The sequence below is a fragment of the Lycium barbarum genome, chromosome 1 (assembly GCF_019175385.1).
Source record: "Lycium barbarum isolate Lr01 chromosome 1, ASM1917538v2, whole genome shotgun sequence".
NCBI classification, from domain to species: domain Eukaryota; kingdom Viridiplantae; phylum Streptophyta; class Magnoliopsida; order Solanales; family Solanaceae; genus Lycium; species Lycium barbarum.
Window position 1 is genome coordinate 104,167,979 of NC_083337.1, and position 12,855 is coordinate 104,180,833.

The 12,855-nt window shown below is 38.6% G+C and overlaps 1 protein-coding gene, 1 non-coding gene and 1 pseudogene across 2 annotated transcripts; 2 read left to right on the forward strand and 1 right to left on the reverse strand.

The window, feature by feature from the left end:
* Nucleotides 1-3,041, forward strand: LOC132613256 (uncharacterized; annotated as a pseudogene).
* Nucleotides 3,042-6,341: 3,300 nt separating this feature from the next.
* LOC132613264 (uncharacterized) lies at nucleotides 6,342-7,030 on the reverse strand. The gene is made up of 2 exons (XM_060327292.1): nucleotides 7,004-7,030; nucleotides 6,342-6,917 (listed from the first exon to the last, which is right to left on the reverse strand). The coding sequence occupies exons 1-2, from the start codon at nucleotides 7,028-7,030 to the stop codon at nucleotides 6,342-6,344; spliced, it is 603 nt and encodes a 200-aa protein (XP_060183275.1).
* A 4,067-nt stretch (nucleotides 7,031-11,097) lies between these two features.
* LOC132618957 (small nucleolar RNA R71) lies at nucleotides 11,098-11,204 on the forward strand. The gene has a single exon (XR_009574405.1). It is a non-coding gene; the product is annotated as a small nucleolar RNA R71 (small nucleolar RNA).
* Nucleotides 11,205-12,855: the final 1,651 nt, after the last annotated feature.

The window sequence follows — 12,855 nt, forward strand, 5'->3', positions numbered from 1 at the left end:
ATGAAGACCATTAAAGGAAAACTACTCAAGAAACTGAAGACAATCAAAACAATTGGGTATTTGAAACCAGAAAGAATCCTTCATTCAAATGCATCAGATGGGTATATTCAGTATACTTCACCACTAAAATCAACAATTTCTCAGTTTCATTGTCAATCTCCATTAACACCTGTCCAACTCCATGAAGATCCCAAAAAGAATGTTGTACAAGATCAAGAAGCTGAGATTATTGATGTTTCTGAGCTAATGAAAGACCTTGTAGATCAAGAAATGGAGGTTGAAGAAGACGAAATCGACGATAAAGAGAACATAAGGCCTGTTACAAATGTGAAAAAGTCTCAACCTTTGAGAGAAAATGTTGAGAATTATAGCCCATTGAAGCCAAAAAATGAGAGTTTTGATGGGAATTCTTTTACCCCTTTATTAGACTTTGATGTGTTGAATTTTAGGCGGCCTGATTTGGATTCGGGTACACTTTTTTATCCAAATCTTCTTGTTGCATTTGAGGAAGCAGTCATGGTTGTTAAAGCTCAAGAAGCATAGAGAAAAGCCAAGATTGAGGAAAATATTTTCAAACCACTAGAAGAAAGAAAAGAAGAAGAAGATGATGAAGAAAAGGAACCGCCTTTAAAAACTCGAAAAATCGAGGAAACTATAGACCCCTTATTGGAGTTTGAAGAAAAGTGTCCACCAGGAGGATATGATTCAGTGATTCTGTACACAACAGGTCTTAGAGGGATACGAAAAACGTTCGAGGACTGTCATAGTATTCGATTTCTATTAGAGAATTTTCGTGTTATGTTCTTCGAGAGGGATATTTCGATGCATTCTGAGTTTAAGGAAGAGTTATGGATAATTATGGATGGGAAAGTGGTGCCACCAAGGTTGTTTATTAAAGGAAGATATATTGGTGGAGCTGAAGAAGTAGTGACATTGCATGAACAAGGGAAGTTTAGGCCACTTCTAGAAGGAATTCCTATTGATAGTTTTCAATGTCCATGTGAAGGGTGTGCTGGAATGAGGTTTATTATGTGTTTCAAATGCAATGGCAGCCAGAAAATTGTTGTTGAGGATGAGGTTGAGTCAATGAAATGCCCTGAATGTAATGAGAATGGATTGAGTTCAAATCCTATTCCCATTACATCTTGATCTTGTGGTAGAAAGACTATACCATCTGCAAATATGGAAAGATATTGTCAAATTTCTTGACTGTTTGGTGTTTGGAATGAAAGATTGGGGGAGCTTATTAAAAAAAGAAGTGTTTGAACTTAAGGAGTTGTTTCCCATTTAAAGAGAAACATGCTACTGCTAGAATAAGTGGTTATACCGCTTACCCCAAAAGCAATCTAAATTCATTAGGTGTTATTCAACAAAATCATCGAGCCTGCAGGAGTATAAAAAAAAATTAATTAGAAAAACTTCGGGACGCATTAACCAAAACACAACTAAAATAATAACTGTGTCAAGCATAATGGAAATGTTTGAACTTAAGGCGTCGTTTCCCATTTAAAGAGAAACATGCTACTGCTAGGATATGTTCCCAACTAAATTTTTTACATAAACTGTAGATGTTAAGTCTCTTGTACAGCAAAAGACTCATCTTAAAGCAATATATGTTCCTGAAACACAAAATATTTTGTTTTTGGCAAGAAACAGGTGCTGCACTTCAGGCAGCAAATTTTTTCTTTTTTTTTGTGATGTTATTGGTTTTTTGTTGTGCAGGTGCAAAACACACATGATCCAATTGTTGAATCTTTCTCAATGGGTGGTATTAACACCTAGTGCTCATTCCCTTGAGGGAATGACAACATATGGAAAATGTAGTGGTCAAACATGGCTTACAAATACAGCAGAGATTGAGATTAAAAGAAGGAAGCAGCATGTAGCTTATATGCCATACTATTTGGTTACTTTACTAGTTTTTATGCAGATATGAATTTTTAACATGGCTGAATGATGCATCAAAGGAACAAACTTGGGATATCACTTGGTCACATGGTTTTGAACAATTAGGAAGGACATCAAAATTAAAGGTGCAACAGTTGGATTTTACAGTGACAACAAGCAATGGGACAAGACTGTATATTGCTGGCTTGATGGAAATAATTGGTGGTTTCACCATGGAAGAATTAATCATTTCACTGACAGGAGGCAATAGGACAAGGCTAATTTTTCATGATGAGGGGCAAAATGGGAAATATGGTTTTTTGGTGGGTAAAGTCTGCTGGGATGATGCATAATGGTTGTTACAATCATTTATAAATATATTGTGTGAAGCACCTGATGGTTTGGACTGTCAAGGCCGATTTCTTCATGATCAGGGGCAAAATAGGAAATATGGTTTTTAGGTGGGAAAAGCTTGGTAGGAACATGCATATTGGTGGCAACCTGCAAGCTATTGCAACTATTGCAGTGCTTTTATTGTTGATTTTCACCGGAGTTGTTCTAGCTGTTCCTATGAACTTTGCCTTACTTGTTGCAGAGAGTTAAGGAATGGAAACCTGCAAGCAGATGCATCCGAAGTGAGGATGCAATATATTGAAAATGGACCAGGTTATTTGCATGGTAAAGGTTGTAGCATAACTTCTTCAGCTAAGAATGGAACTGCTGAATTTAAAATAAGGGATAAGACCAAAGGGGCAATGTCATCTAACTGGAAAGCCAAGGAAGAGGGTACCATTCCTTGCCCACCCAAAGATATGGGAGGTTGCAGTAAAGGAACCTTAAAGTTGAGATGTATATTTTCTGAGAATTGGATATAACAGCTGTTACAGAAAGCTAAAGAAATAGCACGAAGGTGTAAATTGAAGGAAATGCATAATGATTCAGAACTACACTACTCCTGTTCAAAATCTAAGGGTGCAAATGGTGGCAAGCTACGTAAGGCAGCTGCTCGAGCAAATTCTGATGACAACTATGTATTTTGTCCAGCAGCTGTGGATACTCGGCGTGCAAATTTCAGGCATTTTCGGCTCCATATGCTTAAGGGTGAACCAGTTGTTGTAACTAACGTTCTTGATAATGCATTGGGATTGAGATAGGAACCTATGGTAATGTGGCGTGCTTGTTGACAAACTATGAAACCAAGAAAGATACTGATGTTTTAAATTGCTTAAATTGGTGTAAGTTGGAAATGAACATACACCCATTTTTCAAAGGATACATGGAGGGTCTTTTTGACAGTTATGGGTGGCCTCAACTCTTAAAGTTGAATGACTGGCCGCCATCAGGTCTATTTGATGAGCGACTGCCACGTCATGGTGCCGAATTTTCTAGTTGTTTACCTTTTATGGAATATACGCATCCTCAATATGGCTATCTCAATCAAGCTCTAAGACTTCCTGATAACTGTTCGAAGCCAGATTTGGGGCCTAAGGCATACGTTGCTTATGGTTTTCCTGAGGAGCTTGGACGTGGAGACTCGGTCACCAAACTACACTATGCTTTGACTGATACAGTCAATGTGTTGATGCACACTCAAGCAGTGGTCCCAACAGTTTTTCATTTCATCTTCTAAGGCAGACAAACGATCATTCAAGGACTTGTTTTTCTCATTCAAGGATTTGTTTTCCTCTTGAGTTGATCGTAGCGCAGACAATAATTCAGCCTTTGAAGAAGTGCCACCTTTCAAGTCTTTCGCCTTTACTACCCTCTTCCATCATCAAGAACACCAAGGTAAGCCTACTCTAATTATTCCAACTCAATTCTAACATATACTCTAATAATCTAATCAAGAAATCATTGTTCCTAATCTAGGGTTTTCAAGAAAACCCATCTCAAGGTTCAAGAATCAAGATTTAGGAAATCTTCTCCAAAACTCAAGTCTTTAATTCAAGTTTTGGAGAAATTAAGGTATGTAGAACTTCCATCCACATGTGGGAATCTCTACGTTCTTCCCCATGCTCCGTTTCTTGATATCCATTAAGTTCAAATCTTAGGGCATTAAACCCAACATATTGGTAGCCCGTATTTATGTATTTATGTACATGAATTTTGTATCTATATTCGTTATTGTATTCCTAATCTTCCATTACGGTTATTAGGAACCCTAGCTTAATCCATGAATCATGAATTCTTCCTCACGTGTTCTCATTATGTTTATATGAACATATACTCTAATAATCTAATCAAGAAATCATTGTTCCTAATCTAGGGTTTTCAAGAAAACCCATCTCATGGTTCAAGAATCAAGATTTAGGAAATCTTCTCCAAAACTCAAGTCTTTAATTCAAGTTTTGGAGAAATTAAGGTATGTAGAACTTTCATCCACATGTGGGAATCTCTACGTTCTTCCCCATGCTCCGTTTCTTGATATCCATTAAGCTCAAATCCTAGGGCATTAAACCCAACATATTGGTAGCCCGTATTTATGTATTTATGTACATGAATTTTGTATCTATATTCGTTATTGTATTCCTAATCTTCCATTATAGTTATTAGGAACCCTAGCTTAATCCATGAATCATGAATTCTTCCTCACGTGTTCTCATTATGTTTATATGAAACTTTATGATTTTATCTAGCAAGTTACAAGCATGTTTTCAAGTCAATTATATATATATAATTATGAACTATTATTATTACTCATGAATTAAGAACATGTTTGCAAGACTATGACAAGTTATCTTATGAAACCATATTACAAGATATTCATGAAACCATGTTACAAGTTATTTCGTGAAATCATGATTACAAGTTATTTCACGAAAATCATGGGCTTCTTGGCCAACTATATCATGTTCATGTTTTTGGGATTTGCTTAGCTAACCGAGAAGGCTCAGATAGCCTGAAACTACGTAGCCACCGTAGGATAAGGGTTGTCAACAAGGAGGCAACACCATCATTATGCAGTTTGGATCCTTACATGCTTATTATTACTTAAATCTCATATCCCTAGCAAAGTGTGAGTGTTCTGCTGGTAGGACGCAAGTACCAGATCATGTTGTCAGTTATACTATAGCATCCCCACGTTACAAGCAGTTTTATATACATGTATTTCCATTGATTTACTATTTTAAGACTTTACTCACGTTTCATGCTCATGTTCAAGTTACATTCAGTTTCAGTTCATGTCCTATACCTATGTTGTGCCATGTTCTTCATTTCAGCTGGTTTTACATACTAGTACTATTCACCATGTACTAACGTCCCTTTTGCCCAGAGCCTGAACTTCACGGTGCAGATACGGGTTTTAAGGAGCATACACATGCGCAGTAGGATCACCTCAGTTATCAGCTTACTGGTGAGCCCCACTCCTCTCGGGGTTCAACATGGAGTTTGCATTAGTATTCAGTTATGGTAGTCCAGGGCCATGTCCTGGTAGTTAGTATTCAGACATGTTTTAGAGGTTTCATAGACAGATGTTAGTTCACAGAGTCAGTTATGTTTTCATGCTTGCAGACTATTACGTTTTCATGATTTTTCATGCTATGAGATAATTTCAAGACTTTATTCGGCAAATTACATTTTCATGATTCATTTAAATTGCATCATATAGAGTATATTGTTTTGATGCCCAAGTTGACAAGAAAGACATGAGGTTCGCTCGGACATATGCAAGCAAGGCCCGAGTGCCGTGTTACGCCGACACCATGGTTCGGGGCGTGACAGTGCCCCTCGGAGATGCCCCTACTTTGATGGCTATCTGCATGTTCTCATTCTCTTGGAGGCGCAACCTGCTAGTCACCTCACCAGATAGATCCACATCGTCCCACTTCTTTTTACCTTTGTTCTTAATCAGGGAGTCATCCTCATCATTCTCCTCTATGAAATTTTCAAAATGTTTGAGCAACGACATATCCACTGGTATCGTCAAAGTGGGATCCTCCAAGTCAACCTGCTCTCTAGTACGTAATGCCTGAACATCAACCTTGAACTTATTAAGCTCATCCCAAATTGGTGCCAAATCACCCTCGGGTCCTGCCTCTCTAATGCAGCCAGTCACGTCTTAAACCCATCAACTCTCTCATTGATAACCTCATGAGACTTCTTAGCAGTCAGCAAAGCAGAAACAATAACTGACAATGTATTATTCTGACCAAGAAACTCATACCTCGGATGTGCTGTTGCTGGAGCTCAAGCTTTGGCGGCTCAATAATAGATGGTTTTGCTGGAGGAGTTTTTCGATTCTCAAGATCAAAAGACAATTTCTTTGGTTAATAAGAATAGTATCCCAATCCTCCAACCAAATTTACAGTCTCAACATACCCTTCCATATCATCTGCATCAAAATTGACTAGGATAGCCGCTAATGTCTCCCTAAGGCACTCTTCTTCCATCTTGAATTTAATAGCCTCGTCTACCACATCTATAGCATTAATAAACTAAATGCTTTCGTATCGTTAGCACAAAATTTGGTCTCGTTCCTCTCTGACTCCATGAGATCCCTTTCGGTGGCATGGAAAGGTCTCCCCCATAATAATATTAATATCTCGATCAACAGCAAAATCAAGAATCACGAAATCTGCCTGTAGAAAAAATTTTCCAACCCGAACAAGCACGTTATCAACAACCCCAACTGGCCTTTTGATAGATCTATCAGCAATCTGTAGTCGCATGCTAGTAGGTCTAGGAATTCCCAACCCCGATTGCTTATAGATAGCAAGCAACATTAGGTTAATGCTAGCCCCATTATCACAGAGAGCACGAGCAAAATCATGATGGCCAACAAAGCATGGAATAGTAAAAGCCCTTGGATCCTCCTTCTTCTGAACCCTGGTTATAGATATTACAGAACTAACACAGTGAGTCACTGTGTCATGCCTGATCGGCCTCTTCTTCGTCAATAGATCCTTAAAATACTTTGCAAAACTCGGCATCACTTGGAAGGCATCAAGAAACAAAATATTCATCGATAGCTGTTTTAGTTGATCATAGAAACATTGACACTTAGCATCCTCAGTGTTCTTCACTAACCTCTGAGGAAAGGGAGGTGAAGATTTTATCAATTGAATGAAGGGCCAGAGTGCCAGGTAAGTTTACCTTTCGCTTTGTCACTGCTCACATCTTGAATCTTTGGAACATTTGGCATAGGATTAACTTCGACCACATTCGGAATTTTCTCTTGCACTCCTCAATTTAACGTGGTACCTTAGATGGCACCTATGTCTCTGCTTCTTCTATAGGACCCATTTCAGCTGCTTCTGCACCCACAACTTGAAGTAGTTTCCCACTTTGGCTTCTAATGGCAGCACACTTCTCTATATGATTACCTCCACCACTTTTGGGATTTGGAATTGTGTCACTCGGGAGGCCTCCCCTTTGTAGAGGGTGTTTCTCTCTAAAAATATCTCTCATCTGTGATTTAAGCTTTTGGATAGAGGCAGTGTGAGAACCCACAATTTCGGTCAACCCTTTCAAAGTTTTATCGGACTTTTCTTGGTTGTCTAGCACCCTCTCAAGCATGCTTTCCAGCTTAGAACCTCCTTGCTCATTAGATTGACCCTTTGGTGGAACATAGGGATTGGAACTCCTATTTTTGAAATTATTTGTTACACCTTGGAAAAACTCCCGTACATGTATAGTGAATAGGCTAACAGAGGACACGGCGTATACGATTTTTTGACGAGTAAGAGAGAGTATTAGATGACCCTCAACGAGGTTTTAAAGGCATACAATGCAAGGAAAGAAAAGTTGCTAAGGAAAGCGAATCATACGTTATGTATCGGATAAGAATTTTGAGCAACGAGTCCATGATGGCATAATGATGTCTTAGAGAAGTGTAATAATGTCCCTAAGATTGATATTGAAGTGTTAAACAAGTGCCAAGAAGGTTCCATAAGGATCGAGATCAAACGAGATAACGAGAACGAAAACGGACTCACTGGGCATTATACGGCCCAATCTACGAACCGTATAATTTATACCAGCCGTATATTGGACCATATAATTGGCCAAGAAGGCCACCAGCCACTGGACCAAATGTACGGCCATACATACGGTCCGTATAAATAGTACGGACCGTATGTTGGTCCGTATAACATGGTCGGGCAGCTTTTAAGTTTAAGTGTAAGGGACATTTTTCATTCATTTTTCATTTCATATCTCCTCTCCTCCCTTCAAGAAAACTCTAGAATTATTCCTTATCACTCATCCACTAAGATTCAAAGGGAATCCATGATCAACAACATCAAGTTCATGAAAACAAGAGTGTGAAACCCAAGTAAAGTTCATCTTCATCAAAGAAAACCAAAGGAGGTGAGATAGGGTTTTGGTGCTAGAGGAGTATTCTCATTCAAGGCTTGTTCAACCAACATCCAAGGTAAGTTTCATGACTATATAATTTTGTTTAAGGCATTGAAAGGCTAAAATACTTTAATTGTAGCAAGACATAGAAAATGGACCATTATAGAGTGAATAGTGCCATAGTTGGGTGATAGCTAGGTTGAATCATGAATGTTGGTGTGATATGATGATGAACACGTTTTAAATGATGTTTAGGTCATGGAATGCGTATTATATACAAGGAAATGTGGTAACAAGGTATAACCATGAATGTGGAGTAATTGGAGAAAAATGGTGGATTTTGCTAAATGTAGATAAATGATGAATGTTGGTACAATATTGTGAGTTGTTGTTGTAGATGTTTGGGAGTTGAAATAAAATGTGGGAAATGTAGTATAAACAAAGGAAGTGCTGCCCAATTTTCTCTAGAAATAGTAGCGCGTTCTTATGGTTGATTGACTAATGTTAGTACAGATCCTCTTTTGAAGGTAGAGGCGTGACATCGAAGGGGAAAAAACGAACGCTAGATTGCTTAAACGAAAAAGGTATGTAAGGCTAGTCCATTCTTTCTAAGGCATGAATCCCATGATATGATATTCCTTCCTTCTTCATGATTTTCCCTACGTATCAGAAACTATGAGTCTACGATTATAAAGAGCATCATAAGATAAAGAAAAGAGACACGTTACGAGTATGACGATGTTGGTAATGAATCTAAGTCTAGAAGTCATAAAGCTCATGATATGATATTCCTACGAAGTTAATGATCCTTATATGATTCCTATGATAGTATTTTTCTTACCTCTCCATGACCTTCCTACTTTTCGGAAAACTAAGAGCCTATGCTCATGAATAGCCATATGGGATAAGATAAGAGGCATGTTGCGAATACGGTAATGACGATGATGAGTCTAAGTCTAAAGATACTAAGGCCTACAATATCATAGTTCCACAAGGCTAATGATCCATATTACGATCCATTGATATTGTTCACTGACTACACTCACCTTATATGCTAATTCCTTCAAGGTGAGGCATAATGCTTATGAATGCTCCGTAATGGACTCGGGGGTTCTCGACCTTATGTCACCCCGACATTGTTGTAGATTGCCCATAAGCCTTAATGCATGTTCTATGACCAATGTTCCGCAAAGTTATGAATCTATGTTCTTAGAGGATTTCATATAAGATAAAGGTAAGAGATATGCTATATAAACGATAGTGGTAATGTTGAGCTTAAGCCTAAAGATTATGAAGACTATCATACGATAATTATACCAAATTCATGCTACGAATACGATGTGACTTTCATAAATTGTCTTTGAATTCAAATGTGTGCATTAATGCAAGGTTACGATAAGCTTATGAGATGTATAGGATGACAACGATGATGATGAGATATATTAATCCTTGTGTGATGCATGTGACATGGTCGAGCCACTATGTGTCCGAATATGGAAGATATGTATGTGATACTATCGAGCCACTACGTGGCCGAATACGGATACTGTAGAGCCACTATGTGACCGAATACGGATACTGTCGAGCCACCATGTGGCCGAATACGGATACTGTCGAGCCACCATGTGGCCGAATACGGATATTGTCAAGCCCTAAGTGGCCGAATACGGATAACGTTTTATGTGTATGAGTGGATACGGTATTATGATGATGAATTATATGACGTGATGATGTATACGCTATGATGATTCATGTACGATGATTATGTATATGTGATATATGTATGGAATGCATTCATCCTTAAAGGTCGCGCAGGTTTTGCCTTCACCTTATGACTTATGATTCTCTATCATGTTTATTTCATTCATGCCTTACATACTCAATACAATATTCGTACTGACGTCCGTTTTCTTTGGACGCTGTGTTCATGCCCACAGGTAGACAGGGAGACGGCGCAGACCTATAGGAGCTATCAGCAAATTTTCAGGAGCACTCCATTATTCCGGAGGTGCTAATCGGGTTTATACTTTTGTGTATATATATGTATATGTATCTTGGGCACGACGGGGTCTTGTCCCGTCCATATGTCTAGTACTCTAGTAGAGGCTCGTAGATACGTATGTGTGGGTTATATGGACTCATAAAGTCACTACTGTATATACGTAGATATGTGTACATTATCTTTTGATAGCCAAAGGGCTCATGTATATAAAAGTGTTTATGTTTTTCAATGAAAATGATTTTCTTACGATTGTGAGTTTCTGAATGAAAAAGGAGGCTTAATGAGTATGATGAGTAGCAGAACGAGCGGTGCTCGGTGGTTAGCCCCGGGTACCCGTCGCGGCCCCTAGTCGGGTCGTGACATTATTGCTGTTGTTGTAGTTCCCTTGGTTCGAAACACAATAATTGTTATTGTAATTTGCCCTGTTGAGGTCTCCATTGATTTTGATTTTGATTCTGATAACCTCTTTGGTAGTTCTGCCTTTCGTAACCTTCATGAGAGTTGTTCACATAATTGTCATCTTCATACTGTATAGGAGGTCCCTCTTGATATGGACTCTCATGAACTTGGTACATCATTTTTGGCATTGTCTGCACATCTACAACTATATTCACTTTCTTTATTTCTCTGTCATCAAAACTCTTTGTCATCAAAGAAATATTGTTTGCAAGTTGGGCTAGAGTTTGCTGTGTCTATTGGTCTTCTTTGACAATATTATATCAGGGCCCTATATTCTATGCCATTAGCACCATCCGAATGCTATTTTTTATTATAAGTAGTCAATTTATGAAGGAACTGAGTGATTCAGACATGTCTTATCCATGAAACACCCACCAGCTGCATTATTAGCCACTGCTTGTGTAAACGGATCATACCTTGTATAGAACTTCTCCATCAATATAGGCTCTGGAAAACCATGATTTGGAGACCGCTGCAAACACTCCTTGAATCTCTCCCAAGCCTCATATAATAGCTCCCCCAGAAGCTGTTTGAACACATAGATTTTACTATGGATTTCAGCTTTCTTGCTTGGAGGAAACAACTTCTTGAGAAGAACATTGGCCAGCTCACCCCACATATGACTAGTATTGTCACGACCCCATTAGAGGTCGTGACGGGTACCCGATAATACTATACCAGACACCTCTTATCTCACATTCTATTCTTACTACTGAGTGGGCCATACGGGCGATACAGTCACATTTTACTCAACACAGTCATCAACAACATACTCGTAAATAAATGTCATTAAACTTTACCAACATATTATACAACAACAAGGACGAACAAGATTGTGAAACATCTGACTGTACACATCTGTCTACGAGCCTCTAGATAAGATACATATATTCACAAGGAAGGCCCGGGTTCCGCCGTGCCCAAATATGTACACAAAAGTAGTACCGATAAACTGAAGCTCCGGAATAACTGGAGCGCTCTCAATGTATCGCTGGTGGAGCTCCTAGGGATCAGACGCGTCTACCTGTTTACCTGCGGGTATGAATGCAGCGTCCACAAGAAGGGACGTCAGTACGAGTAATGTACTGAGTATGTAAGGCATGAACAATAGCATAGTAGGGAGTACAAAGCATGAATAGTAACAGAGTTGAAATGTGGAGCATATCGTAAGATAAAAGAGTGACCTGTACATATAATTGCCTCTTAGGGCTGATGCCATGCATGCTTAGCTTTATTTGAAAAACATTTCTTGTTCATATATAAAGAAAATATGCCTAGGCGTCGGCTCCGATCCATTTAGCCACATGTGTCCCGCGTCTGGGCATCCCACGTCCGGGATGATAAGTTACACCAACTGATCAGGTGGCAATGCGTCTGTAGCGCCACTCCCTTTTTCCCCATATTCCCCATATACATATACATATATCATGTAAGCAGCATGCAGGAGAGCCCAAGGAAAGTTATGTCTCTATCGGAGTGACGTAAGGTCGGTAACCTTCGATTATATTATGGAATAATCATCATGGTTTTGTCTCACCTTGAAGGAAAAATTATTATAAGGTGAGACTATCAATGAAGAATAGCATTAAGAGAACATAGAATAAGATCATAAATCTCATAAGGCGTCAATTCATATACTTTGGAATCTTTAAAAATAGTCATCGTCCATGAATAAAATTGAGAAATCAAGAAATAGCTCAACATTCTTATATCGTCATTGAAATCGTAAACTTGGAACCTTTAAACACGAAATCATCATCATAATCATCGTAAGAAAATATATTCTCATCTTTGACATCATTATTATCATGGTGAAAACAGGTTCATCGTTGTTATCATAAGAGCTCACGGAGCCATAAATCTCTGATTTAGAAAATATTAACATTTTGGAAACATTTACAAATTATTAGGAAAGGAATTATGCCGTGGAGTCATAAACATCTAACTTTTTAAGACAAGGAAGATATGGAAACATTTATGAAGCCATAACATCAGAATCATACCTTTGAAAGAAAGGGGGACGAGCCTTAACATACCTGCTCGACCTTCTATGTCACGACCCAGCCCCGTGGGCCGCGACTGGCACCCTACTTGGGCACCCAGACCGAGTCGCATATTCATTTATCAAATCCAAACTTATTACTAAATTTCATAAAAGCCATTTCAAACATAATTTATATCAAAATCTGTCTTAAGCGGTCGCGTGTATC

Excerpts from the sequence above, each read along its gene's own strand:
- LOC132613264 (XM_060327292.1), bottom strand. The coding sequence starts at position 7,030 with ATGCCAAATGTTCCAAAGATTCAAGAT. Across the intron at positions 6,918-7,003 it reads ATGTTCCAAAGATTCAAGAT|AGGTTAGTGAAGAACACTGA; the intron begins GTGAGCAGTGAC and ends CCCTTTCCTCAG.